This window comes from Siniperca chuatsi, linkage group LG23, assembly GCF_020085105.1.
Source record: "Siniperca chuatsi isolate FFG_IHB_CAS linkage group LG23, ASM2008510v1, whole genome shotgun sequence".
NCBI classification, from domain to species: domain Eukaryota; kingdom Metazoa; phylum Chordata; class Actinopteri; order Centrarchiformes; family Sinipercidae; genus Siniperca; species Siniperca chuatsi.
Window position 1 is genome coordinate 23,136,957 of NC_058064.1, and position 25,999 is coordinate 23,162,955.

At 41.5% G+C, this 25,999-nt stretch overlaps 1 protein-coding gene across 1 annotated transcript; it reads right to left on the minus strand.

Annotated features, from left to right (window-relative positions):
• Positions 1-441: 441 nt before the first annotated feature.
• LOC122871464 (sorting nexin-4-like) lies at positions 442-22,726 on the minus strand. Its single transcript, XM_044186625.1, has 14 exons — positions 22,572-22,726; positions 21,971-22,095; positions 21,662-21,800; positions 19,496-19,645; positions 19,354-19,401; positions 19,200-19,255; positions 18,705-18,777; positions 18,018-18,079; positions 13,998-14,063; positions 13,772-13,861; positions 3,129-3,228; positions 2,812-2,957; positions 2,538-2,652; positions 442-2,437 (listed from the first exon to the last, which is right to left on the minus strand). The coding sequence occupies exons 1-14, from the start codon at positions 22,659-22,661 to the stop codon at positions 2,390-2,392; spliced, it is 1,308 nt and encodes a 435-aa protein (XP_044042560.1). The 5' UTR covers positions 22,662-22,726; the 3' UTR covers positions 442-2,389.
• Between the last annotated feature and the right edge of the window lie 3,273 nt (positions 22,727-25,999).

The following is a 25,999-nucleotide window of genomic DNA, read 5'->3' on the forward strand; positions in this document are numbered from 1 at the left end:
TCGGTCCAGAAAAGTGCAGTACTAGGAACAGCAAAGATACCGCGCAGGACCCTCAAGCTCCCAGGCCTCTGGAAGAGGACCCGAGCTCGAAGGATGAGACCACCTGCGGAGGATGAAGGACGAAGTTTTCATATATTTCAAAAACTTCGTCTTTCACCCTCCGCGGGTGGTAGAAAACCACACGTACAGCGACACCTGCTAAACATGCTGCCAGTGTAGAGTAACCTGCCAAATGGTCCCCTGACACAACTTGCAGCTTCTCCATGCCTTTTATACTTTGGTCCTGATTAGGTGATTTCTGACAGCTGCCACCAATAAATCACTGCAGCTGCTAGGCAAGGGAGGGCAATGCCTGCAGAAACACAGAGCCAGGAGAGCACAGAAAGGCATACCCACTACTACAGTGCGGCATGTAACAACAAAAACTAAATAGAAATGCAGTCAGTGTATGGCACATTTTTATTCAAATAAATAGAACAAAAAAGAGCTACATCAAAATTAAGCATTTAAATTTGAAATATAAAAGAATATGGACAAATGAAATTATGAAAACTTCAGTACACTCCCAGAGTGTGTTGCTGGCAACCCTCCAAAACAGGAAATAAAATGTTACTTAATTTATTGACTGAATCTTTTTGTCTTATTTAAGTTTCAATTCAATTAAAGTCTAATAAAATCACATTAGACATGAGTATCATGAATCTTATGTGCAGCTTCCTGTACATTAGTACAATACATTGCCCTGGACATCCCCACATATAATCAACATCTTGTAGCCTCCTCACTGATTAATTTAAAGCATACATGTAAGCAATTACCTCACTGCAGAGGCAAGTGGAGGAAAGGTTCATTTGTTTTCACTACAATATCCACTCCTGGCATCATGATGCATTAAAGCAGTATAGCTTTCGGTGTCTTTATAGCTATGTTTAGGCAGCTGAGGTTGCTTTCACATCTGTAGCTCCCTTCATTTGGTCATTCAGTTCTGGTCCAATTTGGTTCAGAGGCATCTTGTAATGTAACATTATTGGGGGATAGTTAGCCTACTGTGTGGTCGCATTTCGCATAGTTTTTAAATCAAGAACTGAGAAAATACACAACACACCTCTGGTCCGATTTCATAAAGATATTTTAGACTGGTCTGTAGTGTTAGGCCTGTCTCAATTTTGCTCTAGGTTAGTCTAATGCAAGTTAGACAGTCAAAGACTTAAGTCTAAAAAGTTAGCCACCCAACCCCCAGGCTAATTCTGAACCGTGTTTCCATGGTAACTAGTGATGTGTCGGTCACCGACTCCTTTAAGTGAATGCATAAGTGAAATGCATGACAACAAACAAATTGTTTCATATTAGGCCTAATGAATGAATGCCCAAATGAAATTGACTGTATTGTATGTATTTGTATGGAGTTGTGTAATTATTTATTAACCATACTATGAGAGTGTGTGTGAATGTGACATGTAGTGTGAAACGCTTTGAGTGGTCAGAAGACTAGAAAGGCGTTATACATGTACAGTCCATTTACCATTTGAACCAAACAGGTTTCATAGGTGTGAAAGCACCCTCTGTCAAAATCAACGCAGCACCGTCTGAGATAACCAGATTTTAGTCCCTTGTATACCCAAACAAGCTCAAAAATCCCGGATCCTACAGTTAACTTGACAGTGTCTTTCCCTGCCTGATAAATAGTGCACATGGGAAAAGTTTGCCTTCAGGGCTTTCTGGCAGAAAACATTAGAAGTCAGGTGACGTAGTATAAAGAGCGACAAAATCCTTATAGGGAGCAGGTTGGGGTGGGTCAAACACAGGACTTTCACCCGGGAGACCACTGTTCGTGTCTCGTGTGAAACCAAAAGTCAGTGTTGACTTATTATTTTAAACCAAACCATTATCTTTTCCTAAACCTAACCAAGTAGTTTTGGTGCCTAAATGGTCAGTTTGGTTAGGTTTAAGCACCAAAACTACTTGGTTAGGCTTTCTGGCAGAAAGCCCTCAAGGCAAACTTCTCCCACGTGTGTAAATGCCCACGTCTTTCAAACTCCATACTCACCAGTTGTCAAAGTCAATTTACTAATACCATGATTAGTTAATTGACTTTAACATGTATAATTGGTGAAGTGCTTCTTTATGGTTAAAGAAAATGGTCTTGGTTAAATATTGAAAGTCAACCCTGTGAACTCTGGTCTCCAGTGTCCAAGTCATGTGCTTTATGAGATCCAACACCACCGCCTTTTCACTCCACTAAAGGTTAACAGTTTATCACTCACACAGTAAATCACTCTTGAACATTTGCAATTACATTATCTTTATACACAGTGACATTGCCATCATTTCCCAGAATCCACAGCTGACCATCACTGAGGGTGGAAATCCTTTGAATATAGCTCCAACTTCACATCTTTAGGAAACATTCTTTGGCATTGCTCCACACTTGTATTCCCTGCAGGGGGGCAGGGGGGGGGGAATAAATAAAAACACTTTTATCATGAATATGACCATTACAGCTGTAACCTTCAGATAGCTGATGTGCTGTTCTGTACCTTTTTGCACATGCTGATTTGCATGACAGCATAGTTGAGGAGCGCTTCCCGCAGATCTTTGTCTTTCTGCTCCTTAAAGCGCTGCATGTCCACCCACGCCCTTTCAACATGCTCTCTGCAGTAAAACAGATCAAATAAAGCACACACACAAAATTGTTATTATTATTATCTTTAAATCAGCACAGGACATGTGATTTTCTGCTAACAAGTCAGAAAACCTTTAAGGCTACTTTTGCACACAATCTGCCAGCATTAAGCAGTGTCCACGACTCACTCGCATTCCTCCGTTTTCTCTTTGACGGTCTCTTCACCCTCTGTTATCAGCTCCTCCAGCAGCTTCAGTCTGGCCTCCCTCTGCTCAGGTGCCTCTTGGCCAAAAAGCTTGTTGGTCATGCCTTTGAAGGAAAACGTCCGCACAATCTGAGGAAGACGTAAACACAGAGACTACATTAGTTTGGAAGTTGTTAACATCTAGAGTCGTCCTCAAAGGCCTTACCTTGGTTTGACATTACAAAATCAGCCATCACTGCTCAAGAATAACAGACAAAGGAAGAGTAAAGGAATACATGTATAACATTGAGTACAGTGTACCCCTGTAGCCAGCTCCTCCCGTTGCTGCTTCTTTGAGATGAGGTCCTGGGAGGCCATCTCAAGCTCAAACTGGGTCAGCTCATGTTTCCTGCACACTGCCCTGCCAAAGCAAAGTGCACAACAGAACATCATTATCTGCTCTTACGCTCTAATACAAGCCTTTGACATAGCAGAGGAACAAAAAGAACCAATATCCATTGAATACAGATGTGATACATGAAGACACACCAGTAGCCAAAAACAAGATGTCATTGTTCATTGCTCTGCGAGATAGACATTCAATTCAATTTTATTTATATAGCACAAATTCATAACAGAAGTTATCTCATTGCATGTTTCCTATATAGCAGGTCTAGACCATATTTTTTTTATAATATTATTTACAGAGACCCAACAAATCCCACCATGAGCAAGCACTTGACGATAGTGGCAAGGATAAACTTCCTTTTAAGAGGCAGAAACCTCGAGCAGCACCAGATTCAATGGTGAGCGGGCGGCCATCCGCCGCTGCCGTGTTAGGTTTTGAGAGGGAGAGGGAGAGGGAGAGAGAGAGAGAGAGAGAGAGAAAAGGGGGTTGGGGAAGGGGAGGGGAGAGGGAAGCACAATGCAAATACCTAGAATTTTAAAATAGTAATAATGTAATGGTAGTGGAAACATTAATATTAATAAGTTAATAATAATAGGAATGACACATGAAGGTACAATGAGGCTGGAGTAAAGTAGAGAAGAAACACGCTGGAGTAGAATGGGGAAGTCTTGTGAAGTCCACATGTAGAGTCCTTACGTTTCAACGAGACCGGACAACTGGCTGAGGTGAGTGGTGTGCTTTTACCCTAGTTGTGATGAGGTGCTGATGGGGAGCAGGTGTGTTATTAGTATTCTGGTGAAGGAGTGCACTGTGACTGGCTGATGGTGGAGCCTGGCGTGTCTGTGGCGTGACACTGTGCTATGATGCACTCTAAATCCTGACTGAAAATCCTCAAATAAACTATTGTTATTTAGAAAGTCACAACTAATTGGCGACTACTTTCTCAAAGATCTTAGAGAGAAAGGGAAGGTTAGATATAGGTCTAAAGTTGGCAGAAACCCCTGGATCAAGAGTGTTTTTTAAGAAGAGGTTTAATTACAGCTACTTTAAAAAGGACTGTGGTACACAGCCCTTTTATAAAGACAGACTGATCATATTCAGTAAAGAAGTGCTAACTAAGGGTAAAACGTCTTTAAGCAGCCTAGTTGGATTGGGGTCTAAGAGACAGGTTGATGGCTTAGATGAATGAATCGTCGAAATTAGCTGAAGAAGGTCAATATGGTCAAAATATATATCAGGTTTTACATTTGTTTCTAAGGTTCCTGTGTTTGAAAATAAATCGTTACCTCATGAAGTCATTACTACTGAGGGCTATAGGAATACATGGCTCAATAGAGCTGTGATTCTCTGTCAGCCTGGCTACACTGGTGAAAAGAAACCTGGGATTTTCCAGTAGTAGGCTGCTCTGGCATTATGGAGGGCTTTCTTATATGTTTTAAGACTAACTTGCCAGATTAACGAGATTCTTCCAGGTTGTTGGAATGCCATTTCCTTTCAAGTTTTCGTGATGTTTGCTTTAATTTGCGGGTTTGGGGGTTATACCATGGGGCTAACCTGAGAAAGCAGTTGCCAATCAGTTGTGTGACTTTCTAAATAACAACAATTTGTGGATTTTCAGTCAGGATTTAGAGTGCATTATAGCACAGAGACAGCCCTGGTGAAAATTACAAATGACCTTTTAATTGCATCAGACAATGGACTTGTCTCTGTACTTGTTAGATGTTGTTAGATGTTTGATGGTCAGTGCTGAATTTCAACACCACTGACCATCACATCATATTACAGAGACTGGAACATGTAATTACAGGAACAGCACTAAGCTGGTTTAAATCCTATCTATCAGATCGGTTTGTACATGTTGGCAGTGAGCCCTCTGTGCACGCCAAAGTTAGTCACGGAGGTTCTGTGCTTCGACTGATTCTATTCACCTTATATATGCTTCCTTTCTCAGAAATATTATTAGGAAACACTCCATAAATTTTCATTGTTATGTGGATGATACCCAATTATATCTATCGATCAAGCCAGATGAAACTAACCAGTTAACTAAACTTCAAGCATGCCTTAAGGACATAACTGAAGTTATTGTACTTGGCCCCAAACACCTTGAGACACGTTATCTAAAGATATAGTTACTCTAGATGGCATTGCCATGTCCTCCAGCCCCACCATAAGGAACCTCTTTATCCTGATCAGGAGTTATCTTTGTTCAGGATTTATCCTTTAACTACCACATGAAACAAACTTCAAGGACTGCCTTCTTTCACCTACGCAACATTGCAAAAATCAGGCACATCCTGTCTCAAAATGATGGCGAAAAACTAGTGCATGCATTTGTTACTTCTAGGTTGGACTAATGCAATTCCTTATTATCAGGCTGCCTGAATAAGTCCCTTAAGACTCTCCAGTTGATCCAGAATGCTGCGGCATGTGTATTGACAAGAACTAGGGAAAGGGATCATATTTCTCCAATATTAGGTTCTCTGCACTGGCTCCCTGTAAAATCTAGAATAAAATTTAAGATCCTTCTCCTCACCTACAAAGCTCTTAATGGTCAGGCACCATCATATCTTAAAGATCTCATAATACCTTATTCTCCCACTAGAGCACTGCGGTCCCAGAATGCAGGGTTACTTGTGGTTCCTAGAGTCTCCAAAAGTAGAATGGGAGCCAGAGCCGTCAGTTATCTGTGGTTGTGGGTCACTTGCTGCCCCTGTGTTCCTGCTCGACAACTGCTACTACAGTTATTGTTATTGGCTCTGTTACTAATACTGTGATTATTTTTCCTATAGCTGTCATTCCTACCATTATTATTAATCTATTAATATTACCACTACAATTACATTACTACTATTTAAAAAAAATTCTAGGTGGTATTTGCATTGTGCCTCCCCTCTCCCCACCCCCTCCCCAAAACCTCTCACTCTCTCTTTTATAACCCCCTCTCTTTCTCTCTTAAAACCTAACATGGCAGTGGCGGATGGCCACCCACCATTGAGTATGGTTCTGTCCAAGGTTTCTGCCTCTTAAAGGAAGTTTTTTCTTGCCACTGTCGCCAAGTGCTTGCTCATAGTGGCATTTGTTGGGTCTCTGTAAATAATATTATAAAGAGTACGGTCTAGACCTGCTCTATAGAAAAAGTGCAATGAGATAACTTCTGTTATGAATTGGCGCTATATAAATAAAATTGAATTGAATTGAATACATGTCCTGAGCTGATTCTAAGGATTGGTATTGGGCAGATCGGGACATATTTTTATGGATCGATATTGGTTCAAAATCTGATCTTTTCATTACTGAACTTTATTAGAGTTGAGCATTCCGCTGCCTGTGCGATTATGTTACTGTGAAAAATTCTTTGAGTGCACTGGTGAGAGTGACTGAGTTCAGACAGTGAGGTTGGCAAAATGCAGAGATTCTCTAAGCTCTGACACTAATTATCATTAGCAAAGAGCAGTGTACAAAACATTCAGATAGCAGCTTCTCAAGGTGGCCGGCGCTGAGCGCAACTTTCACCGCTTAAAATGACAAACGTCACTGGCTGCAGGTCATATCAGCTGTCTCTGATTAATGTTAGTTCTGTGAGTAACTTGATAATGGGCCGAAATGAAGTAGTTTGTGGTCGGGTTTGTGTGCTTTCTGCAGCTGGTATCTGTACTTAGCCAAAGATTGCTTGTGAGGAAGAAGCTCCACTCAGTAACACCACTGTACAAGCATGAGTGGACTGAGTGTTTCTGTACTTCCAACAACTCCAACCGAGTGAAATGTCTTTGGCGCATCACATCAATTTCAAGAGTCACATTCTCACTGTTACTTTCATTCATAACACATCAATAATTTAAGCATAGAAATTTCATAGTTTTGAATCAGGACCTTCAGTATTTGGATCACGTAGCTTGTGAAATATAAGGTGTGTCAGATTTAGTTGCAACAGCTGCTATTTCAAAAGTGTCAGATACTTAACAGTGGTGTGAAAAAGTGTTTGCCGCCTTCCTGATTTTTTTTTTGCATGTTTGTCACACTTAAATGTTTCAGATCATCAAACATATTTAAATATTAGTTAAAGATAACACAAATAAACACAAAATGCAGTTTTTAAATGAAGGTTGTTATTATTAAGGGAAAACAAAATCCAAACCTACATGGCCATGTGTGAAATAGTGATTGCCCCCTAAACCTAATAACTGGTTGAGCCTTGCTTAGCAGCAACAACTGCAATCAAGCGTTTGCGATAACTTGCAATGAGTCTTTTACAGCGCTGTGGAGGAATTTTGGCCCACTCATCTTTACAGAATTGTTGTAATTCAGTCACATTGGAGGGTTTTCGAGCATGAACTGCCTTTTTAAGGTCATGCCACAGCATCTCAATAGGATTCAGGTCAGGACTTTGACTAGGCCACTCCAAAGTCTTCATTTTGTTCTTCTTCAGCCATTCAGAGACCCAACAACAAAATCCAAAGAATTGCAGGCCTCACTTGCCTCAGTTAAGGTCAGTGTTCATGACTCCACCACAAGAAAGAGACTATTTCACACAGGGCCATGTAGGTTTAGATTTTGTTTTCCCTTAATAATAACAACCTTCATTTAAAAACTGCATTTTGTGTTTACTTGTGTTATCTTTGACTAATATTTAAATTAGTTTGATGATCTGAAACATTTAAGTGTTACAAACATGCAAAAAAAAAAAAAAAAGAAATCAGGAAGGGGGCAAACACTACTGTATTTAACCAACATTTAAGTAAATGTAAGTATCAGAATCAGAATCAGAAATACTTTATTGATCCCCGTAGGGAAACTCTTTGTTCCAGTAGCTCTTCTTTACGTCAGTGCACACAGGAGAAAACGATATTATACACTATAAACAGGTCAGAAATAAATTAAGTAACATGTTGGTATAAGTATAAGATAAACTAAGTGTCGAGTACCAAGTGGGTTTACTGGTAGATGGTGAAGTACAGTATAAATACAATGTCACTAATTATGTAATAAATAATAGTAAAAGCGGAGGTGCATGTACTGTCGAGAGTAATTGAGGTATATCCGTAACAGTAATAAGAAAAACTAACAAGGGAAAACTAATATTGCACTTGAGTAGTAAACAGAATATTGCACAATTATTATTAAGATGTAATGCTCAGTGTCCAGTTTAGTGACCTAGGGTCAAACAGACTAATCCTTAGAGGGAGGAGTTAAATAGTTTGATGGCCACAGGCAGGAATGACTTCCTGTGGCGCTCTGTGGTGCTCTTTGGTGGGATGAGTCTTCCGCTGAAGGCGCCTTTGTTTAGCCAGCACGTCATGGAGCGGGTGGGAGACACTGTCCAAGATGGCGTGTAGTTTGGCCAGCATCCTCCTCTCTGACACCACCGCCAGAGAGTCCAGCTCCACCCCACAATGTTACTGGCCTTACGGATCAGTTTGTTCAGTCTGTTTGCGTCCGCTACCTTTAACCTGCTGCCCCAGCATGCAACAGCATACAGGATAGCACTGGCCACCACAGACTCATAGAACATCTTCAGCATTGTCCGGCAGATGTTGAAGGACCTCAGCCTCCTCAGAAAATAGAGGCGGCTCTGGCCCTTCCTGTAAACAGCCTGAGTGTTCTTGGTCCAGTCCAGTTTATTATCCAAGTGTACTCCCAGGTACTTGTAGTCCTCCACAATGTCCACACTGACCCCCTGGATGGAAACCTGGTGCCTTGGCCCTCCGTAGATCCACAATCTGGTCTGCCAGTCAGGTAGTCCACAATCCAGGACACAAGGGGGGCGTCCACCTGCATCGCTGCCAGCTTCTCTCCCAGCAGGGCAGGCCGGATGGTGTTAAAAGCACTGGAGAAGTCAAAAAACATGATCCTCACCGTGCTTGCCGGCCTGTCCAGGTGGGTGTGGATGCGGTTAAGCAGGTAGATGATGGCGTCCTCAACTCCCAGTCGGGGCTGGTAGGCGAACTAAAGGGGATCCAGGAGGGGTCTGACCATGGGCCGCAGCTGTTCCAGCACTAGTCTCTCCAGGGTCTTCATTATGTGGGAGGTCAGTGCCACCGGTCTGTAGTCCTTGGAGCCACTGGGACGTGGCGTCTTCGGCACAGGAACGAGGCAAGATGTCTTCCACTGAATGGGGACCCTTTGAAGACTCAGGCTCAGGTTAAAGACGTGTTGAAGGACTCCACAAAGCTGGGGGCACAGGCTTTTAGCACCCGGGGCTAACGCCATCGGGCCTGCGGCCTTGTTCGAGTGGAGCCTCATCAGCTGTCCTCTCACCTGGTCAGCAGTCAGGCACACAGCAGAAGTTACAGGTGGGGGAGGGGGGGAGTCGTCGGTCTGGAGAGGGCCGTTAGCCTGATGGGGAGGGGGGAGCAGAGTACTCAGAGGAGCTTGAGGGCCGACAGCAGCTGAGTTAGAGGGGGGATGACCAGGAGCCGGTGTGTCGAATCTGTTAAAGAACAGATTCAGTTCGTTGGCCCTGTCCAAGCTGCCTTCAACTCCTCTGCTGGAGTAAGTATTGGATCAGACTCAGTATATACCCAATAGATCATAAAACTTAAAACTTCATTGGGACATCCCTAATTTTGATTTATCATATGACATGGTAATGTGTTTTGTTTTACTAACACAATAGTGACTTCATGATATTTTTTTTCTCATCTGGTATCAGTATAATACTATAGGGACTGTCTGTACACCCTGACTAAAGTCTCTCCAGATAACGGTGGCAAGGATTTAGTGCGCATGCGCCAGCCCGCATGCTGCCTGTTGCCGTAGCTCCGTCTTGTCGTCTTACTTTTTCCAACTTTTAACTTTCCTTTTTTCTTCCAAACTTGTGTGTAAGTGTAATTTAAACTACGCTCTTTGCGAAAATGAGGGTAGAAAGTGTTTTTGTACTTTTTTTCGCTGTAGAACTCCTTCATCTGCTACTCGGGTCAGGGCACCGCTGCAGATCAGCTGTTTGGCCGCATTGTTTACACCAGGGAACAGCTGATCGCGCTGATGCCGAGCAGCATGGCGCCCAGGACAACTGATGTCCCCACGGAGATCTGGAGGAGGACACACCGAGGATGCAGAAGTGGAACGAAGCGGCGAGGGAAGAGAGGAGGGTGCAGACAAAAGAGACTTAAGAATAAGAGATTTAAGCCGTGTCTGCCTTCTCTCGTCATGGGCAACGTGAGATCGCTGGCGAATAAAATGGACGAGCTAACGCCGTTAGCCCGGAGTCAGACGGAGTTCCGTGAGTGTAGCTTGATGTGCTTCTCAGAGACATGGCTACACCAGGATATCCTGGACCATAACGTTTCCATCGACGGCTTTCAAACTGTTCGGGCCGACAGGGATCACACCGGGAGCGGTAAGCGGAAAGGCGGCGGGCTTGCTGTTCTGATTAACAACAGATGGTGTAACCCTGGTCACATTACCATCAAGCAGAGTATCTATAGCCCGGACATTGAACTGTTAGCTGTGGGACTCCAGCCATATTATCTGCCACGTGAATTTTCACATGCCATTGTTGTGGCTGTTTACATCCCCCCCTCTGCTAACCCGGTATCGGCGTGCAACGCCATTCACACCGCCACAGCACAACTCCAGACTCAACACCCGAGTGCACTCATTTTAATCTCGGGTGACTTGTCCATGACCATGTCAGTGTTTCAACAACACTGACTAATTTCACCCAGTATGTGAGCTGTCCTACTAGGGAGGAGAGGACACTGGACCTGCTGTATGCTAACGTTAAGGATGCATACAGCTCTTCCCCCCTCCCCCCTCTGGGTAGGTCAGACCACAACCTGGTTCACCTCAAACCCTGCTATGTGCCTCTGGTTAAAAGGCAGCCTGCGACCACAAGGACAGTGAGGAGATGGTCAGGGGAGGCCTATGAGACACTGCAGGAATGTTTTGAGGTGACAAACTGGGATGCACTCTGCGAGCCTCATGGAGAAGACAAGACGGGCTCAATGAGTGCATCACTGGCTACATTAACTTCTGTGTGGACTGCAATGTCCCAACCAAGATGGTCCATTGTTACCCAAATAACAAACCCTGGGTAACAAAGGACATTAAGGACATCCTGAATGCCAAGAGGAGGGCCTTTACTGATGGTAATAGGGAGGAGGTGAGGGCAATCCAGGCTGACCTGAAGGAGAAAATCAGGGAAGCCAAGGAGAAGTACAGGAGGAAGCTGGAGCGGAAACTCCAGCAGAACAACATGAGGGAGGTCTGGAGCGGCATGAAGAGCATCACTGGCTTCAGAGCGACTGGCAGTAGAGGAGTTGAAGGCAGCTTGGACAGGGCCCATGAACTTAATCTGTTCTTTAACAGATTCGACACACTGGCTCCTGCTCATCCCCCCTCTAACTCAGCTGCTGTCGGCCCTCAAGCTCCTCTGAGTACTCTGCTCCCCCCTCCCCATCAGGCTAACGGCCCTCTCCAGACCGACGACTCCCCCCCTCCCCCAACTGTAACTTCTGCTGTGTGCCTGACTGCTGACCAGGTGAGAGGACAGTTGATGAAGCTCCACTCAAACAAGGCCGCAGGCCCCGATGGCGTTAGCCCCGGGGTGCTAAAAGCCTGTGCCCCCCAGCTATGTGGAGTCCTTCAGCATGTCTTCAACCTGAGTCTGAGTCTTCAAAGGGTCCCCATTCTGTGGAAGACATCTTGCCTCGTTCCTGTGCCGAAGACGCCACGCCCCAGTGGCTCCAAGGACTACAGACCGGTGGCACTGGCCTCCCACATAATGAAGACCCTGGAGAGACTAGTGCTGGAACAGCTGCGGCCTATGGTCAGACCCCTCCTTGACCCCCTTCAGTTCACCTACCAGCCCCGGCTGGGAGTTGAGGACGCCATCATCTACCTGCTTAACCGCATCCACACCCACCTGGACAGGCCGGCAAGCACGGTGAGGATCATGTTTTTTGACTTCTCCAGTGCTTTCAACACCATCCGGTCTGCCCTGCTGGGAGAGAAGCTGGTAGCAATGCAGGTGGATGCCCCCCTTGTGTCCTGGATTGTGGACTACCTGACTGGCATACCACAGCATGTGCGCCTGCAGCACTGTGTGTCCGACAGCGTGGTCAACAACACTGGGGCCCCTCAGGGGACTGTCCTCTCTCCCTTCCTCTTCACCATCTACACCACAGACTTCAGCTACCACACAGAGTCCTGCCACCTTCAGAAGTTTTCTGATGACTCTGCTGTGGTGGGATGTATCAGCGGTGGTGATGAGATGGAGTACAGGGCTGTGGTGGGTAACTTTGTCTCATGGTGTGAGCAGAACCATCTGCAGCTCAATGTGACAAAGTCTAAGGAGCTGATTGTGGATCTACGGAGGGCCAAGGCACCAGTGACCCCCGGTTTCCATCCAGGGGGTCAGTGTGGACATTGTGGAGGACTACAAGTACCTAGGAGTACACTTAGATAACAAACTAGACTGGACCAAGAACACTCAAGCAGTTTACAGGAAGGGCCAGAGCCGCCTATATTTTCTGAGGAGGCTGAGGTCCTTCAACATCTGCCGGACAATGCTGAAGATGTTCTATGAGTCTGTGGTGGCCAGTGCAGGAAGTCATTCCTGCCTGTGGCCATCAAACTATTTAACTCCTCCCTCTAAGGGTTAGTCTGTTTGACCCTAGGTCACTAAACTGGACATTGAGCATTACATCTCCGCCATAATTAATTATTAATAATTGTGCAATATTCGGTGTACTACTCCAGTGCAATATTAGTTTTCCCATGTTAGTTTTTCTTATTTATTGTATTGATATCATATACCTCCATTACTCTTGACAGTACATGCACCTCTGCTTATTATTACTATTACTTATTACATATGTGGTGACACTGTATTTTATACTGTACTTTCATCATCAACCAGTAAACCCACTTGGTACTCGACACTTTGTTTATCTTATACTTATACCGACAGGATACTTATTTATTTTTGGACCTGTTTATAGTGTTTATAGTGTATCATATCGTTTTCTAGTACTTTCTCCTGTGTGCACTGACGTAAGGCAAGCTACTGTAACAAAGAGTTTCCCTACGGGGATCAATAAAGTATTTCTGATTCTGAAGTAAGCTGACTATTCATAACACACCTATGAGGATCACCACACCTAGCGCGGCAGTGTGGGCCAGTGCAAGTGGGAGACCATAAACCACCACAGCAGTACCAGTTTACCTCCGTGAAACTAGAGGCCCTAATGTTTGCTTGAGCTTGTTGGCTTTTAAAGGGTCACTTCACCGACAGAAAAAAATCACCCCGTGGTATTTATCCATGCAGGTGTGGTTTAATTTGTGCTTTGACTTCTGTTCTTCGGGCAAACTTTTTCATATTTTCTTGCCTCAGTCTCTTGATGCTCACTGGTATCAAAGGAACCTGAGCAACTACGTGGCAACACATACATAAGATTGTGAACTTTTCTTTCTTTAGGAGAAAGAAAGAGTAAAAGTACAAATTAAGTAGTGTCTCAGGTTTCAACCGAGGACATTATTTAGTTCATGCAAACACTATGTCACATATTGCTGCAAAATATTTTGAGAAGATGTTGCTCAAATTGGGTCTTACCTCAGAGCTTCAGCATAGAAGAGATATTCTTTTATTTGGTCTGCATAATGTTCCTCTTCTTCTAAGATATCATCTATTGAGGCAGCATATCTATAGGTGTGAGACAATAAACAAGTAACACAGCTGGTAGTGGCAGTAACAAACCTATAGTATGTGTTAAATATAGAGATCTCTCTATCTGTTGACTGGATTATGACAAGGCAGTGAGTCCGGATTATATACTCACGCGTCCATATGATGACCGGCACTTTGCAGTCCATCTCCCATCTCTTTCTCTATGGCACTCCACTCACTGCAGTGAACACATGGATGCACACACACATTTGCAAATCATCAAGGACAGTCTGTCACACACTGAGAATTGAGAAAATACTGTCTTGAAAAAAGTTTGAGGTTTTGGGGCGGCAAGACTCAAGTAATTGGAAGGTTTGTGGTTTGATCCCCGGCTCCTCCAGAGAGTGTCCTTGAGCAAGACACTGAACCCCTAAACGCTCCTGATGAGCAGTTGGCACCTTGCATGGCAGCCTCTGCCATCAGTGTATGAATGTGTGTGTGAAAGGGTGAATGTTGGCATGTGTTGCAAAGCACATTAAGTGGTCAATGACTAGAAAGGCACTAAATGCAGTCCATTTACCATTTTCTTTTCCAAAATTGGATATGCAGTGTAGAATTCATTTTTATTGTATGTAAATAGATGGGACTGAATAACATTTTTGGCAACAAAGCAGGGGCCAGGCACGAACGTTAGTTACGTACTGTAACTCCAGATTCAATGAGTATAGGCTATAACCCGCTAAGGATATCGCTAGTGGGTTCATCCCTCGCCCGTGCAGCACTGAAGACTTTTAGTCCACGCCCAATTACTACGTGGGCCCCACCTTGGTCTCACCTTGTGTATAAGTTGATCTGAGACCGACTCCCAAAAGCAACTTTTTCTTCGGCTTGTTAAAGGAACCAGTGGGGCCCATAGCTTAGAGGGCTGTGCCTGTACTCATAGAATCTGGAGTTATGTAACTAACGTTGTATTACATATAGACTTTACCCTCTAAGGCGATTGCTAAGGATAAGGGTGAAGCAGGATGTGGTCCGTACCCCACTGGGCCCATTCGGTACCCACAAGCACAAACACACACCTTCTTCACGAGAATCAATAACCAGTTCATACTCCGTCAACGTGTCACAGTGCAATGGCGCATCACAGTCCATCATATGCGCACAGATGGCACAGAGACAGTACAATACCTGATGTTCACTGTGAGAAACTCCTAGAATATAGACACCCTTAGACTTATGCTGCCCTCTCTGGTCACAGAGCGCTTTGTCAGGGTTGTTGCCACATGTTAATTAGTGCTATGGAAGAGCTAGCTTTGACCAGGGACATTTACTCTTGCTGACTTTGCCGTGGGTTCAGTTCAAACTGACTATACACTTTTAGACGTCTATTTTACATTAAAAAATATTGCTCAACAGCATTTATTGACCAGGCTATATTTCAACGTGTAAATATTACAACATCACTGAAATGCTGTCAAATCACATTAAGACTACATGCAGCCTTTATTCTATATTATAAAACTCACCTTTAAACTACATTTAGTCCAGTTTTAGAATCTTAAAGTAATTTCAGCCCACAATCATCCTCACTCAGAAATATTCACATAATCTCCAACATGATATGCTAACTATGATAGGAATGTTCCATCAGTGCGACCAATCACAACATGACAAATGATTATTTATTGACCAGTGTCTTATGTGTCTTCATACAGACGTGTTTTATTTAAACAGTGATTACTACAGTAAAGTATGGTAAATGTTTCGGTGCAGGAGAACTATTGACAACCTGACAGCTGCCTTTCTGTAATGTCCACACTGTTTTAAAAGACAATGTATAGATTTTTTTCTGAGCTGAGGATGAATCCATAATATCCAGTGATCACTGTCTCCTCTTCCATCCTTTAAAACTCAGTTTAAGATTTGTGCAAGGACACTTCTGAGAGTAGTAGGCTAGGCTAGGCTACACAAACAGGAAATGACATTGAACTGTCGCCAGAGACTTGGGTTCTGTTCAATCACAAACAAGAAGTGCTGTCCCTCCTTTTCCGTAATCTGAAATGTTGTGGTTTGTGAAATGTCGTTGTGTTTTGTGAAATGTTTCTGTATTTTGTGAAATGATGTTGTGTTTTGTTAAATGTCACTGTGTTTTGTGAAATGTTGTGTTTTGTGAAATGTTTTTTTTTAAATATTTTTGTTTTGTGAAATATTTTTGTGTTTTGTAAAATGTTTTATGAAATGTTTTGTGAAATGGTGTTTTTAAAAAAAAAATGTTTTTGTGTGAAATGTGTTTTGTGAAATGTTTTGTGAAATGACGTGTTTTGTGAAATGGTGTTTTAAAAAGAAAAATGTTTTTGTATTTTGTGAAATGGCATGTTTTGTGAAATGTTTTTGTTTTGTGAAATGTTTTGTATAATATTTTTTGTGTTTTATGAAATGTCGTATTTTGTGAAATGGTGTTTTTAAAAGAAAATGTTTTTGTGTTTCGTGAAATGTGTTTTGTGAAATATGTTTTGAGACATGTTTTCATGTTTTGTGAAATGTTTTGTAAAATGCTGAGTTTTGTGAAACAGTGTTTTTTTAAAGAAAATGTTTTTATGTGAAATGTGTTTGTGAAATGTCGTGTTTTGTGAAATGGTGTTTTAAATGAAAAATGTATTTTGTGAAATGGCATGTTTTGTGAAATGTTTTTGTTTTGTGAAATGTTTTGTATAATATTTTTTGTGTTTTATGAAATGTCGTATTTTGTGAAATGGTGTTTTTAAAAGAAAATGTTTTTGTGTTTCGTGAAATGTGTTTTGTGAAATATGTTTTGAGACATGTTTTCATGTTTTGTGAAATGTTTTGTAAAATGCTGAGTTTTGTGAAACAGTGTTTTTTTAAAGAAAATGTTTTTATGTGAAATGTGTTTGTGAAATGTCGTGTTTTGTGAAATGGTGTTTTAAATGAAAAATGTATTTTGTGAAATGGCACGTTTTTTGAAATGTGTTTTGTGAAATGGTGTTTTTAAAAAAAATGTTTGTGTGAAATGTGTTTTTTGAAATGGTGTTTTTAAAATATTTGTGAAATGGCATGTTTTGTGAAATGTCATTGTGTTTTTTGAAATACTGTTGTGTGTTGAGAAATGTATTTTGAGAAATGTTTCCGTGTTTTGTGACATGTTTTGTAAAATGTTTTTGTTTCATGAAATGTTGTTGTGTTTTGTTAAATATTGTTGTGTTTTGTGAAATGTGCTTTGAGACATGTTTTCATGTTTTGTGAAATGTTTTGTAAAATGCTGTGTTTTGTGAAATGGTGTTTTTTTTAAAGATAATATTTTTGTGTGAAATGTGTTTTGTGAAATGGCATGTTTTGTGAAATGTTGGGTTTTTAAAAAAGACGTTTGTTTTGTAAAATGTTTTAAAAAAATGTTTTTCTGAAATGTCATGTGTTGTGAAATGCCATAGTGTTTTGTGAAATGTCATTGTGTTTTGTGAAATCTTATTTTATGAAATGTTTTTTTAAAAAAATTTGTTTCGTGAAATGTCGTGTTTTGTGAAATGGTGTTTTTAAAAGAGAATGTTTTTGTGTTTTGTGAAATGGTGTTTTAAATTTTTTGTGTGAAATGTTGTGTTTTGTAAAATGTTGTATTTTGTGAAATGTTGGGTTTGTGAAATGTTTGTGTTTTGTGAAATGTTGGGTTTTTAAAAAAAAAAATGTTTTTGTTTTGTGAAATGGTGTTTTAAAAAATGTTTTTGTGTGAAATGGCATGTTTTGTAAAATGTTTTTATGAAATGTTTTTTTAATGTTTTTGTTTCATGAAATGTTGTGTTTTATGAAATGGTGTTTTTAAAAGAAAATGTTTCTGTTTTGTGAACTGTGTTTTGTGAAATGTTATGTTTTGTGAAATGTTGTTTGTGAAATGTCGTTGTGTTTTGACCCTCAGGACCACCGTACTGTACCACTGACTATCTGTGTAACAATTTGACCACTTCTTGACCTGTTTAAGTTTTTAGTTTTTCACTTACCCAAACTGAGGGTTTAAGGATTGTGGGTGTTGTATGCTGTACAGATTGTAAAACCCTTTAAGGTGATTTTGGACTACAATTGATTTGTCTTGACAAGGGGACAATGGACACAGTACACATTCATCAACAAATCAGGTCTTTTTTTAGTCATGCACAGATACATTATCATATGCTTGTTGTCAAACCTGAAGACTCTCCCATAGTTTCCATGGACCTTGTAAACACCGTAGAGTCGATCTGCAACCCTCTAGAAGAGACACAGGAAATATTTGATTTATTTATAAAGCCCTTAATGGCAACTTGCCACAAGATAGCACTTCTTTATTAAACTGGTCCCACAGTCATTATTTGACTCAATCTAGTGATTGGTTAAAGTTCGATGTCCCGTGTGCAAACACTTAATTTGGAAAAACTGCTTTTGGTTTTTGTGCTGCACACGCTTGAACATTTTACAACACACACTAAAACTCAACACATTTGTACCTATAGGTCAATTTATAACCATGATTTGAACTACTTACGTACTTGTTTTAACTGTTCTGTCTTTATTAATATTAACACTACAATTACTATTCTACTATTTAAATTTTTTTTTTTAAATTCTACGTGGTCTTTGCATTGTGCCTCCCTCTCCTTGCTCATGGTGGGATTTGTTGGGTCTCTGTAATTAATATTATAAAGAGTATGGTCTAGACCTGCTCTATAGGAAAAGCGCAATGAAATAACTTCTGTTATGAATTGGCGATATATAAATAAAATTTAATTGAAATTGAATTGAATAGTCAGTTATTGCAGGTTTAAAGATTTAAAGTCAACATGAATTCAATCTGTGTGTGAGAGAGAGAGAGTAAGACAGGTAGAAAGAGACTTACTGCTCGTGCTCGGAGCAGCTGAGATGTGTGAGACTGCAGCTCATCGCTGTAGTGTTTCATTTCCATGAAGCGTCTGAGTGAGAGAAAATAAAGACACATGTACTGTATAGTCCAAATAATTAATCGAGAAAATAATGGGCCGATTAATTGATAATGAAAATAATTGTTAGTTGCAGGCCTAGATGGATCTACACGTTGGGTGGCGCACCTTTTCACAAACTGAAAAAATATTCTGTAATTATGCAATTGCTTCTGTACTGACCAAATGGATAATACTAATAAAGAGTATAAAACATCCGTTTACCTACAAACAGTTAAGCTAACATCTTACTACCTTATTATTATTATTATCTTAGTTAAGTAAACATATAGCTCCAACTTTAAAATATAACTCTTACCTAGGGATGAATTATTTTGACATTAATGGTAACTTTTGACAACATTTTTAATACAATTGAGCCCCTCTTTCAATGTGTTTAGGAAACACTAACTTACTTATCTGGATTTCTCACCCTGAAGGTGGCACTGAGAGCTCTCAGCCTGGAATCTGCCTGCAACAGGAATAACAGGTCAAGCTTTGAAAAAAAAAAAACTTTGTATAAAATGCCTGTAAGAATAAAGAGATGGAAGCCACGCAAATGTCCAGTACCTTTGCCTGAAATCCTGTTTCATACACCACTTCCTTCCAGCCATGTTCCTGCCACGCAGCAGTGAAAAAAGGTATTCAATCAGCTACTGATCTATAAATGATCAGTTAAGCTGCTGGACTGACCCAGAGCTGCAGCATGTACCTCAGTGAGAAAGTGGTAGAAGATCTTGTCATTGGAGAGAACTGGATGTGATGCCACACGAAGCAGAAAGTTCTCCAGCCCGACCCTGCGGCGCTCCACAAAGTCTGGGTCCATGTTGTCTGCCGACAGCTTGTGCCACACAAACTCTGCCTGATCAAAGAAACTGTCTGCATTAAATTTTTCACTTGACATTTTTGCATCTACATCTTTTACACCTTTACCTTAGCTTGACTGTTTTTCTTTGACTTCATCAATTGTATGTTTTGGTGCAACCATTGTAATACACAGTTGAACCATTTTCACCTTGTTCTGCACTATATTCCATTGAGATGAATAAAGCATGTGTAAATCTTCTATAAAAACTGGAAAGAATTGGAGATAAGCCACAACTCTACCTTTACAAAACCACTGACCTGGCCTTGTGTTGGCTTTGCTTATTTGTAGCTAAAGTGATCTCTTTATTAACCTGATATGGTATGTTGTGCTTCCCAGAGGCGCTGCTACCATATAAATGACATAAACCTTGATTTTGCTGTCAAACATCAGCAGGCTGTTACAGCAGCTATGTGTAAGTTCAAGTGTGTGGGAGTGTGCACTGTAACTTGGTAAAAAATAGTTGTAACATACAATTTAGTTACAACACAGAGTTCAGATAAAACTTAATATGACATCAGTTGACTGTTCCTGTATCCAACTTTTGTCATGGCAGAATAGTGAGAAAAACAGGAACAGAAATGTAACAGGGTTATCCCTGGATTTTTCTAAGACAAAGGTGGCAAAGGGTGGAGAATGTGCGAGGCATGCATGGCATACACAGTTTGTGCACACACCTTTAGTATGCCGTGCGGTTAAGTGAAAAAATCACGAACAGACGAAAGTGCCCATAGAGATTTAAATTGCATACCAAGATGGAACAAAAAAGTTGAAAAACAAATTTTGTGACAAATGACAGTGTTTAATTTGGCACAGGAATCTACATAAAAAACTTAATTGCAGATTGTGCAATCTTTGTGTGCACATTTCTTTTTCCTGGCTCTATTTTTTTTTGATAAAAACGTCTAACAAGATCTTTCCAGTCAAGTGTTTCTTTGGGTGGTCCATCCACAGCCACCCTGCAGCACACATCTAGGTAGACATCTCTGAGTCTGTCTTAAATGTGTTTTTTGAGCTGTAAACTATATTATATGGCTGTACTGTGATAAAACAAATCAATGCTGGTGTTAATATTGACATTCTTACCAAATTTATGAAAATCTACATTTCAGGGGTTGATAATGGCTTAACACGCCATCTACAGTTTTAAGTCACCCTGAACCTTGCAAGGCCAGTGCAGAGTCGACCGTTTGGGACTAATCTATGTCATGACATTTATAGGAAAAAAAGAGTGTTAACGCCCTCTAATCAGATGTGGGCGGCCCACCTCCCCCTGCCTTTGAGAGGGAGACTGTGAAACAGTGCTCATTTTCAAATATATGCAGATCGAGATGCATCATTCACATGAGTTTATCCTAGTTTTTGCTACCCCTCCACTTAGTATTTTCTGTCTGTCAAAGCTTCAGTGTGTTTCCAGCTTGGATAATGAAGAGTCTTACAGCAGCTGCCCATGGCTGGTTAGCTCTGACTGCCAGCTCTACATGGCTGTTCCTGCTACACTGAGCCGTGGTCAGTCTGTCACACTGTCAGTAAGTCACTCTGGTCTGGTTACCTCTTGTGTCACACACTATGTAGGCCACGCCCCCTACCGTGGTTGTCCTGCAGTCCTCTGTTGAATCTCGTAAATATGCTGGGAGGGGAGGAGCTAGCAGAATTTTGGTGTGTAGTTACTCTTTAAATTAAAGTGATGGAAATGTATATCATGCTTAGTAGGCATGCACATTATATGACGGAGCACGCCCCCGATCATTATTTGAGACCCTACCTTTTATTTGAGAAAATACGGTATTAGGCTTATATTATAATATAATTGGCATAAAATGAACAGAAAAAGACCATTGTTAATCGCAATTATATGTATGACAATTACTCGTCAACTAAAATTTCATGATTGTGACAGCCCTACTTGTCCTGTCATATTATATTAGACATTTCTTGAAGGATATAAAGCAAGGCTGCGTCCTCCCAGTATCACTGAACAGGCTTTGGAAAGCACAGCCACACTGAACTCACCCGCTTCTCAGGCAGAGGTGGGACTACGATGTATGGATAGGTAACCATTAGGTAGTTCCGCAGCAGTTCAAATTCACTGTATCTTCTCCACAGAGAGTCGGGGGCTGGGTTACGACCTTCAGCGACTGCGTCCATTGGCCTTTAAAGATTAAGACACAAGACAATTTTGTTAGGTGGTTTTGGCACAGTGACAAAAGTAACTTCATGCAACACAGAGCTAAAAGTAGAGGGAAGTAGAGATAAATACATATCAAAACATCTCAACAGCACTTCCTTTCAAATGACTGATAAGGGGAGTGCTATTCTCACCGTGTTTCGATGAGGTACACGCTAAACGTCTCCTGCATGTTCACTGCATTTTTGCCACTCCTTTTCTCAGACTCAGCAACACAGATCTCCATTCGGCGCAGGAGGTTGGAGCCCTCTTCCACCATCTGAACCATCATATCACACAGCATCATTCATAACCTTTGAAAACAGCTTTTTGTAAGACAGCTGGGTCATTGTTCCCACTCGTTTGCTTATTCGTGTTCCCACTATTTTTCTTGTTAGGCTACAAACGTTAGCTAACAGTTCAGCCTATATGAACTATGCAGCATTATTTAAGCAAACTAATGTCAGCAGACTAAGTGAGTCATACATGACCTCATTGTCCATTATGACGAAAACAAACGAACATATTACCTGAATTGTGCCTAATTAACGTATATTAACTTATATTTAGCAAACGTTAGCTTGTCTACAACATAATGTAGGGTGGTTAAGCTAGGTCTGCCCTGAGCTTTAAACTGTTGACGTTAGGCAACATTAACATTAAATACAGTGTAACGTTAACACAGCCTTTACCCGCTGCTATGCCTATGGTAAGAGAAATTTTGCAACTAAAACGGGAAGGGGAAGCTACTTTTACCGTGTTGTTTAAGCTGTTGCTCCCGTCTGCAGCTGTGTGGTCTGAACCGTCGTCAGTGGCCACCGACTCTTCCTTCCCATCCTCCGCCATCCTCGTCTCTCCTCCTGATGTTGTTGGTTAGCCAGGACGCATGCGCAAAGCGGCACATTATCCAACAGTTTTTCAGTAAAGTGTTGTGTTGTTCGCATCAAGCTAAAATGAATACATACATTGGATGGGAATCAGGGAAACTAAAATAATAACAAAAGCAATTTAACGCCATTAATGCCCCCCTCGGACCATAAGGATCTTTTCTTATTTGTCTCATTTATTCATACTAAGTTTCAGACCCACTGTTCTTTCACAGCAGAGGCGCGTGTAGCACTGCATGACCATCATAACATGAAGATGTGTAGCCTACATTGTTGGTGTTTACGGCTCCTCAATAGAAATTTTAAATGCAATTTTCGTCATGGAAACGCATTGAACGCATTGTTGTTGGGTGGGCAGAAAAGGAGACCGCAATGACATAAACATCTCCATGGCTGGCAAGGAGGGAAAAGAGGATATTCTCCTAAACAATAATGCTCTCCAACATGAAATTCAGGTGCTAAGGAAACTGCTCCAAAGAGAAAAGTACCAGAAGGAAGAGATGCTTTTCAGAGCTGTTGACAGGGAGAAGTGAGAGAGATGAACTGTGCCCTTAACTTTTTCATGATGAAGGTGAAGGAGCAGGAGGAGGCCATGCGCTAAAATAAGGACACAAACCAAAAAGAAGTGAAGGAGCTTCAGAAAATGCTCCAAACAGAAAAGGACCAGAAAGAGGAGATTCATCTCAAACTCTGTGAGATGGTGGAGAAGGAGGAGAGGGAGAATTTGGGGAAAAACAACAAAGCCCTCCAACTAGAAATTCAGGGGCTTAAACAAAGGCTCAAAACAAAAAACAAAGACACAAATGAAGCGTTGCCCCTTGTAAGAAGACTCTGCTGCAGTTCAATCATTTCAGGACAGGCTGGTTTCCTACTCACTGGGGTGAAACAGGGAGCTGTGTGCTCCCCCACTATTTGCTCTTTGTGTAAATTACTTAGCCCAGAAAATCATACAAGCAAAGCAATGAGAACAGCAGAGCAACCATATATTTCAGTTTGGAAATAAGCCCTTCAATGCCCTAGAGTACACCACTTATAAATATCTCGATTTTGTCTTTAATGAAAATATGTGGTTTACAGAGGGAAGAAAGTTGTGGGCAGAGTCAGCTGGAAGAGCGTGAGGTTCTGTGATGACTAAAATGAAAACATGTCCTGGCCTTGGTTTTTTTACCCCCTCAAAATGTTATGATTGACTCAATTTTATTTTATGCTGCAGGAACGCGAGGTTTAAGCCCCTGACAGCAATGCTATCCAGAGTCAAGCCATGAGGTGCTTTCTTGGGGTGCATGCATTTACAGTAAAGTTGGCTATTGAAGGGGACATGGGATGGGAGTCATATAGTCTTGTCAAGCAGAGATGTGAAATACAGTGGGTACGTATTCAGACCCCTTAAAATTTTTCACATTTTGTTTCATTGCAGCCATTTGCTAAAATCAAAAAAGTTCATTTTATTTCTCATTAATGTACACTCAGCACCCATCTTGACAGAACAATATAGAAGAACAATATAGAAATTTATGCAAATTTATTAAAAGAGAAAATCTGAAATATCACATGGTCATAAGTATTCAGATCCTTTGCTCAGTATAGTAGAAGCTCCCTTTTGAGCTAGTACAGCCATGAGTCTTCTTGGGAATGATGCAAGAAGTTTTTCCACACCTGGATTTGGGGATCCTCTGCCATTCTTCCTTGCAGATCCTTTCCAGTTCTGTCAGGTTGGATGGTGAACGTTGGTGGACATCCATTTTCAGGTTTCTCCAGAGATGCTCAATTGGGTTTAGGTCAGGGCTCTGGCTGGGCCAGTCAAGAATGGTCACAGAGTTGTTCCGAAGCCACTCCTTTGTTATTTTAGCTGTGTGCTTAGGGTCGTTGCCTTGTTGGAAGGTGAACCATCGGCCCAATCTGAGGTCCTGAGCACTCTGGACAAGGTTTTCTTCCAGGATCTCTCTGTACTTGGCCGCATTCGTCTTTCCGTCAATTGCAACCAGTCGTCCTGTCCCTGCAGCTGAAAAACACCCCGATAGCATGATGCTGCCATCACCATGTTTCACTGTTGGGATTGTATTGGGCAGGTGATGAGCAGCGCCTGGTTTTCTCCACACATACCGCTTAGAATTAACGCCAAAAAGTTCAATCTTGGTCTCATCAGACCAGTGGATCTTATTTCTCATAGTCTGGGAATCCTTCATGTGTTTTTTGGCAAACTCTAGGCGGGCTTTCATATGTCTTGCACTGACGAGAGGCTTCTGTCGGGCCACTCTGTCATAAAGCCCCGACTGGTGGAGGGCTGCAGTGATAGTTGACTTTCTGGAACTTTCTCCCATCTCCCTATTGCATCTCTGGAGCTCAGCCACAGTGATCTTTGGGTTCTTCTTTACCTCTCTTACCAAGGCTCTTCTCCCACGATTGCTCAGTTTGGCTGGACAGCCAGGTCTAGGAAGAGTTCTGGTCATCCCAAACTTCTTCCATTTCAGGATTATGGAGGCCACTGTGCTCTTAGGAACCTTGAGTGCTGCAGAAATTCTTTTGTAACCTTGGGCAGCTCCTTGGGCAGCTCCTTGGGCCTCATGATTCTTATTTGCTCTGACATGCACTGTGAGCTGTAAGGTCTTATATAGACAGGTGTGTGCCTTTCCTAATCAAGTCCAATCAGTTTAATTAAACACAGCTGGACTCCAATGAAGGAGTAGGACCATCTCAAGGAGGATCAGAAGAAATGGACAGCATGTGAGTTAAATATGAGTGTCACAGCAAAGGGTCTGAATACTTATGACCATGTGATATTTCAATTTTTCTTTTTTGATAAATTTGCAAAAATTTCTACATTTCTGTTTTTTTCTGTCAAGATGGGGTGCTGAGTGTACATTAATGAGAAATAAAATGAAATGTTTGATTTTAGCAAATGGCTGCAATGAAACAAAGAGTGAAAAATTTAAAGGGCTCTGAATACTTTCCGTACCCACTGTAGTTCTGTGGAATTGCATGGTCCAGTTGCCAGAGGAAAGGCTGACCAAAAAGAGCTTTAACTGGTATAGAGCACACAGTTATCCTTGGTTTCGGATTTATATTTTATTTTCAGGAATAATTTGCAGTGTGACATAAATACAGTCATACAAAAACTATTAAAGATCCATAAGGAACAATGGAAGGAGGGTATTTGGAATAAGCCAAAGCTTAGGAATTACATTCAAATATAAGATTTGTTGTTGAAGATGAGTTTTAATTTTGTGCTTCACTGCCCCATGTACAGTGACCTGAGGAATCATCTGTTTAAAACCATTCAGTAGAAGAACCCAGATT

What these genes read in the sequence shown, in the direction of transcription:
- LOC122871464 (XM_044186625.1), bottom strand. Translation starts at nt 22,661, where the DNA reads ATGGCGGAGGATGGGAAGGAAGAGTCGGTGGCCACTGACGACGGTTCA. An exon ending in CACCTCTGCCTGAGAAGCGG is followed by an intron (nt 19,646 to 21,661) that starts GTGAGTTCAGTG and finishes TTCTTTGATCAG; the next exon opens with GCAGAGTTTGTGTGGCACAA. An exon ending in GCCGGTCATCATATGGACGC is followed by an intron (nt 13,862 to 13,997) that starts GTGAGTATATAA and finishes TCACACCTATAG; the next exon opens with ATATGCTGCCTCAATAGATG.